We start from the raw sequence: 7451 nt of genomic DNA, 5'->3' as shown, positions 1-7451 counted from the left end.
ATTTTCTCCCCCTTTCCCTTTGAGGAGGGGGAGTGAGAGAGCAGTTGTGGTGGAGCTCAGCTGCCCACCTAAGTAAAACCACCACACATGATGACCTCAGCCAGTTCTCTTAGTACTCTGGTATGAATCCCATCAGGCCCTATAGTCTTGTATGCATCTATCTGGAGCACCAAATCCCACACAAATTCGTGGTTGTTGGGACTTTAGTATTCCTGCAGTCATTGTCCTCCAGCTCAGGGCATTTAGGATCCCACAGCCCAGCATCAGTCTTAAAGGCAAAAGCTTTAAACATCTCCGTGAAGTCAATGACCTTAGTTTGAGCATCCCTGTCAAGGAACAGACCAATGTTTTCTCTAATCCTACTTCAGCTGTTAAGATAGTTTAAAAAATTAATAATCCATTTTATTGCCCCTCACAGTACTGTCCAGCTTCAATTCAAATTGAGCTTTGGCCGTATGAATTTTCTCCCTACAAAGGCAAACAGTACCACTGTAGTCCTTCCATAATGCCTGACCTCTCTTCCAGCAGACAGAAACTTTCCTTATCCACCTAAGCTCTAGAAGAAGGTCCCTGCCCATCTGAGCCAACCTTCTGCCATGGCTGCTTTACTGGAGCCGGGAGTGGGGCTGGCACTTTGCCTTCAGCACCCTGGGCAAAGGTGGCAACTCTGGGCTTGGCACCCAGCCATGCCCCATTCCCTGCAGCCTCCAATCCTGCTCAGGTCTGCTCTGCCATGTCTACACATTGTCCCATTGCTAACCGATTCCTTTTAACATGGGTGGAGATGAATGAGTTTAGACAGTGTTTTTTCCTGGAGGTCTGCAGCCCTGCAGAGCACCTCAGAGACTTCTCCCCACAGATCCAGGGGCAGAGTTGCTCCAGGAGGGTTATTGCAGCCAGGAACTGGGCAAAGGTTGGGAAAGTTGGGCGTAGCCTTGTGCTTCCTGCAGCTCTGCTGGGTGCCGTGAGGGACATCTATCTTGTTGGAGCTCCCTTGGAGAAGGACCCCTGGGGGGCTGCTTGCCCCCCTGGGGACCTCTCTCTCAGATGGGGCTCCCCTGGGGCTGCGGCCACCCCAGCCTCACCGGCCATGTCAGGGGCCTCCTGACTTCCCTCATCACTCTGCTCCTCCTCCAGCTGGGCTCAGGTAGGATCCTGCGGGGCTGCTGGGGGCTCTCCCCCCTGGGCCTGGCAGACTTGCTGCTATGGGGCACGGGAGTGGCTGTTGGAAAGGGGGGAGCAGAGCCCACAGCTCGGACCCTGCTGGGTTTCACTTTCCCTTTGGTTCTTTCACACAATATGGGCGCTGCCTTGCCTGCCCTTTCTGGCTCTTCTTCACCTGCCCAAATGCTGCAGAGAGGGCTCCCACTCCCAGCACACCTCCTTCACCTGCACATCCTCCCTCTCCCTCTCCTGTTTTCCCGGGTGGTTTCCCATGGCACACGGGGGACGCAGCACACACCAACTCACACACAGTTCACCCTTTGTCACTCACTGACCCTACATTTACAATGGCAAAATCTCACCACCTCTCTGTGCCTTTCTCCATTGCCCAGCCCAGCTCAGAGTGGAGGGACCAGGCCACCCTCTCACTGCCACCGTGGGGCAGGATGTCGTGCTGCCCTGCCACTTGTCCCCTCAACGCGATGCTCGCAGCTTGGACGTCAGGTGGATGCGGGACCATATCTCTGAGACAGTGCACCACTACCGCAATGGAGAGGACCTGTACGGGGAGCAGATGGGGGCATATGCCGGGAGGACAGAGCTGGCCAGGGATGGTCTCTCTGCTGGAAGCCTGCAGTTGCGAATCACGGGGCTGAGACCCTCTGATGATGGCCTGTACGTCTGCAATGTGAAAAATGCTGACAGTTATGCTGAAGCCATTGTGGAGCTGGAGGTGTCAGGTTAGTGGTTGGGGTGATGCTCCCAGGGCATGGTCCGGGTGTCCCTGCATCTGTATGCCCCACCCAGGACCCTGTCCCATCCTCATGGCCATCGATGAAGCCTGTCAAAGAGCTGATTCTGATGGGGCTTCACCTCCTCAGTTTGTGAGCACTTGTCCAGCAAGGAGCATACCTATTGTGCTGCAGGTGTTTTGGGACAGAGCTGCAAGGATGAGTTGGTTTTGATGGGTTTCTGTGGTCTCCTTGAACTCAATCCCCATGATGTTGTGAGGGCACTGGGCACAGGCTGCTGAGCAGCACCTTCAGCCTCAGCAATGATGGCCCCAAAAACAACACCTGGAGCAGGGAAGAGACCTCTGAGGAGCTGGACCTCTGCTTGGTTTTGCTTTTTATCATGGAGGAGAGCTAAGAAATAGTCTGGTAGTCTCAGGGCTTCTTGAATCAGTACGGCTTGGTGCAGAGATGCTGCCAGAAGGCACTGAAGCTCAGCACCAGGGTTTTCTGGGTGAATTGGAGCCACTGGCATTGTGCAGCCCTACTTTCTGGGTCCAGTACCACCCAGGGTGGTTTGGGGTGACAGTGGGTGCATAGAGTGCCCAGTCCCTGAGGCCCTGCAGCCATGGCTAGGCTGAGCTGTGTCTGGCATGGGAGCAGATGGGGTCTTTGCCTTGAACTGAATCCCTCCCCAAGTCAAGTACCAGCCATGATCCTTCCCCCAGCCACAGGCGCTGACCCCCACCTCTCCCTGGGGGGCTACGAGGCCGGAGGCGTCCGGGTGCTGTGTCGATCGGCCGGATGGTACCCGAAGCCGCAGCTGCTGTGGAGGGATGCTCGCGGGCAGCACTTGCCCTCAGTCTCCCAGACACATTCCCAGGACCAGGAGGGGTTCTTTGAAATCGAAGGCGCCGTCATTGTGACCGGGAGCGTGGAGGGGCCCTTGTCCTGCGTGGTCAGGAGCAGCCGCCTCCAGCAGGAGCGGGAATCATCCCTGCACATCGCAGGTACAAATGGCACAGCCAGGGTGAGGTGTTCCTGGCCCCTGCACTTGTCCCGACCCAGGAGAAGTCTGGGTCTTGTTTTTCTAATCCCAGGCATGTAAATACAGCCCTTTTCCTGGTGCCTTTTCTCAGCTCCTTTCTTCCACAACGCCCAGCCCTGGATGGTGGCTCTGGCTCTGGTCCTCGTGCTTTTGGCTGTGTCCATTGGCCTCGGTGTTTATCTCTTTCGAAAGCAAGGTAAGCTGGCAGCACAGGGATGGAGCAGAGGGAGGTGTTCTGCAGGGACCTGTGTGGGTGTGGAGCGGGGCTGAGTCCTGGCCCAGGGAGGTGCGCAGGAGGAGGAAGGGAATGTTCTCCTGGGGATGCCAAAGGCCTTAGGTTCCTCTTGGGTGGGAGGCCAGGGAGCATGGCTGCAGCGTGGGGCTGGTGGCAAGGTGCAGCCCCCATGCACATGTTCGCACCCAGCAACCAAGCTGCTCTGCTCACCACCTGTTCCTCCACCTTTGCTTTTCAGCGGCACAGAGCCGAGAGCTGGGTAAGTCCTTGCAGTCCCTGCCCCCAGCCCCTGGGGAAGTGGTGTCTGTGTGGGAGGGCCTGGTCTGGGTGGGCTCTGGGGGCTTGTGTGCTGGTGGCTCAGGGGGTGCTGGAGGAGCAGCTGGAGCCTGGGGTGGGAGTGGGGAGTGCTGGGGCTGGGGCTGCCCTGGGCACAGGACACGGCCGGGATGGCTGAAAGGAATGCGGATCAGTTGGGGACGGGGAGCGAGCTGTGGGGCTGCCCGACTCTGCACTGATGCTTCTGGGACAGGGATGTCCTCCCCATGTCCCTATTCACTTCTCCTTGTGTTTTGGTGTCACGGTGCAGAGAGCTGCACAAGTGTCTGTCCTTACTGCCACAAGTCTTGCAAAAAGCTTGGCCTAGGTCCTTGTTAGTCTGGTCACTACAAGTCTTGGAGCAAGGTGGTCTGTGCACATGCATGAGAGCAAAAAAATTTGAGATCTAACCATCTAGCCATGGAAGCAGCATTGGATTGAAAGTCTCTCCACTCTGACCTTTCATTTATTTTGCTTTTCTATAGCAGCGAAAAAGGATGCAAAGCTTGGTAAGTCTCCTTCCCCAAAGGGAAGGCATTTGGTGTCTTCCCACAGGCATACTCCCCTCTGACCATACATTGCTTTTGTCTTTCTTTTTCTTTTCCAGTGGAACAGGCTGCAGAGATAGGTGAGTGTCCATCCCTGAACTGGGATAATTTGTGGTATTGACATGGGATGAGAAGTTTTTTCCCTCTGATCATGCATTCCTTATGCTTTTCTTTTCCAGAGGAAAAAGATGCAAGACTGGGTGAGTCTCTCTTCCCCCCCCCCCCCCGCAACTGAAGGAATTGGGGGGTCTTTGATTTGTAGCAGCCATTGATGAGAAGCTGACTCCTCTCATCAATGCATTGCTTTTCTGTTTTGTTTGTAGAAGAACAATCTGAAGAGCTGGGTGAGTGTTCCTGTGCTTGGGATCAAGGACAACACCAAGGCGATGTGTAGGGGAGGGTGGGCAGCTGGGACAGAGCAGCCCAGGGCTGGCCCCTCACCCTGCCCACACCCACTGGGCACGAGCCATGGGCTGTGACCAGCTCTCCCCTCTCCTTCCAGCATGGAGAAGGTGTCTGCTGCCTGAAAATAGAGGTAGGTGTGCACTGGGTTACCCGCTGAGGTGCTCCTCCTGCCCTTGCTGGGGCATGTTCAGGAGCCAAGAGGTGCCCCATCTCCTGCCCCATGGGGCAGCTCCTGGCCCCCAGCTGGGGAAAGCCTGCCCAGGGCTGAGCTCTGCCCCTGATGGCCTGGCTCCTTCTGTCCCTGCAGTGAAGGTGACCCTGGATCCGGACACGGCTCATCCCATGCTTGTTGTGTCTCAGGACAACAGCAGTGTGAAATGGGAAAGGGAATGGCAGCAGGTGCCTGACACACCAGAGAGATTTGAGTCTTGGTGCTGCGTGCTGGGCCGTGAGGATTTCAGAGAGGGGAGGTACTTCTGGGAGGTGGAGGTAGAAGTTGAGGAAAAGGCAGGAAAGAGTGCACGGTGGGCTGTGGGGGTGGCCAGGGCATCTGTGAAGAGGAAGGGGTTGTTTGACCTATTCCCTGAAGAAGGGGTCTGGGCTGTACAGTATCAACAAGGGCAGTTCGAGTCTCTCACATCTCCTCGCATCCCCTTGTCCCTGTTCCCTGTCCCCACGAGGATCTGGGTCTGTCTGAACTGTACCCAGCAGCAGGTGTCTTTTATCAATGCTGACAATGGGGTCAAGATCTTCACTTTCACAGCAGCCTCCTTCAATGGGGAGAGAATCCGCCCCTGGTTCCTGTTGTGGACTCAGGGAATTCAGATGTGCCTGAGGGACAGCACCCCCAAGACCCCGTCCCCAGCCCTGGGGGGCTCCTGCCCTTCTCCAGACACTCCTGCATCACCTCTCTTTGGTCCTGCAGGAGCAGCACAGGAATGAGGGGCAGTGGGGCCAGGGGCTGCCCCGTGTTCCTCCCTGCTGCTGGAGGAGGGCTGGGATGCTGCAAGCAGGGGCCAGGCCCCTTGCAGCCCCTGGGCTCTGCCCTGCACGCGGCTCCTGTGCTGGGGCACAAGCCCTGCTGGCACCCACGGGTCTCACCCTGCCTCTGAGCCCCAGCGGGCAGCACAGGGGCTGCAGCAGCTCTCCACGCTCCTCTCCCCTCTGCTTGCACTGCTTGCAGACCCCAGGGCAAGGGATGTGGTCACTGTGTGCTGCCGGCCACTGCAGGCCGCCTTTGCCTCCTAATTTGGGGTTGATCTTTGCTCTGTGCCTGGTGCTGAGCATGAGCAGTCTGTGGGGGCTCTGTGTTCCCTCCTCTGGAGCACATCGATGAAAGATGCAGCAACAGGACTGTGGCAAATAAAGTTTTGTACAGGAAGATGGAGTCTGGCAGTGGCATTTCCTGGGTACTTTCTTTCATGAGGCTTTGATGCCTGGGAAGACATCTTGCAGCAGACCGTCTCCTTGGTGTTGGTCCTGGGAGTCAGTCCAGGAGGAACCAAAGCTCCAGCTGCCCACAGTTTCCCAGCTGGTGCCTGGGACCCCCTTGTTCCACCTGGGTTCATTGCCCAGCCCTGGAGCCACCCAAAGAGCTTCCAGCCTCCATCACACAGGCTCTGCAGAGGCTGTGCCCACAGGAGGCATCACCGGCTCCTGGAAGTCCTCCTGGAAGTCCTCCAAGGTGCTCTCAGCATTCAGCCCTAGATCACAGAATCAAAGAAAAGCCCCAGTTGGAGGAAACCCAACAGGACCATCCAGTCCATCTCCTGGCCCCACACGAACCACCCAAAAATCAGACCCTGTGCCTGAGAGCCCTCTCCAAACACTCCTTGAGCTGCAGCAGGCTTGGGGCCATGGCCACGTGCCTGGGGAACCTGTTCCTGTGCCCGACCACCCTCTTGGTGAAGAACCTTTTCCAAACAGCCCACCTGACTCCACCCAGTGGCAGCTCCATGCTGTTCCCTCAAGCCCTGTAGCTGTCCCCAGAGAGCAGAGCCCCTCCGCTCCCCTCATCAGGAAGCTGTGGACTGCCATGAGGCCTCCCCTGCCTCTCCTCTGCTCTGGGCTCAACAAGCCAAGCGCCTTCAGCCGCTCCTTACACGCCTTGCCACACATGATGACCTCAGCCAGTTCTCTTAGTACTCTGGGATGAATCTCATCATGCCCTATAGTCTTGAATGCATCTATCTGGAGCACCAAATCCAACACAAATTCGGGGTTTGTTGGGACGTTAGTATTCCTGCAGTCGTTGTCCTCCAGCTCAGGGCACCTGGGATCCCACAGCCCATCATCAGTGTTGAATGCAAAGAAAGCATTAAACATCTCTGTGAAGTCAATGACCTTAGTTTGAGCATCCCTGTCAAGAAGCAGACCAATGTTTTGTCTCATCCTACTTTAGCTGTTAAGATAGTTTAAAAAATTAATAATGCATTTTATTGCCCCGCACAGTACTGTCCAGCTTCAACTCAAACTGAGCTTTGGCCGTATGACTTTTCTCCCTACAAAGGCAAACAGTACCTCTGCAGTCCTTCCATAATGCCTGAAATCTCTTCCAGCAGACAGAAACTTTCTTTATTCACCTAAGCTCTAGAAGAAGGTCCCCGCCCATCTGAGCCAACCTTCTGCCATGGCTGCTTTAACAGAGCCGGGAGTGGAGCTGGCACTTTGCCTTCAGCACCCTGGGCAAAGAGTGACAGCTCTGGGCTCAGCACCCAGCTGTGCCCCATTCCCTGCAGCCTCCAATCCTTTTCATCTCTTCACTGATACCTCTCCAAATTGTCCCGTTCCTTATGTTTGATTCCTCCTTGAATGGGTGGAGATGAATGAGCTCAGACACTGGGTTTCCCTGGAGGATTGGAGAGGCCCCTCCTGGGGACAAGCCCCTCGTGATGCGTGAAGGCCCTGGACTGGGCACCCAGCTGCAATGGGATGGTGGTGCCAGCCCTGCAGAGCTCCCCAGACATTCCCCTAGGGGCAGAGCTGCCCCAGGAAGGTTATTGCAA

At 56.2% G+C, this 7451-nt stretch overlaps 1 protein-coding gene across 1 annotated transcript; it reads left to right on the top strand.

The window, feature by feature from the left end:
* Window positions 1-1549: 1549 nt before the first annotated feature.
* Window positions 1550-5827, top strand: LOC119718658 (butyrophilin subfamily 1 member A1-like; the record flags this gene model as incomplete). Its single annotated transcript, XM_072024734.1, has 5 exons — window positions 1550-1904; window positions 2624-2999; window positions 4101-4121; window positions 4413-4576; window positions 4754-5827. Coding segments are annotated over 5 exons (1551 nt in total), but the record flags the coding sequence as incomplete, so codon positions are not given.
* Window positions 5828-7451: the final 1624 nt, after the last annotated feature.

The sequence above is a fragment of the Anas platyrhynchos genome, chromosome 17 (assembly GCF_047663525.1).
Source record: "Anas platyrhynchos isolate ZD024472 breed Pekin duck chromosome 17, IASCAAS_PekinDuck_T2T, whole genome shotgun sequence".
NCBI lineage: Eukaryota > Metazoa > Chordata > Aves > Anseriformes > Anatidae > Anas > Anas platyrhynchos.
Note: the sequence above shows the minus strand (reverse complement) of the source record. Positions and strands in the feature narration are given on the sequence as shown.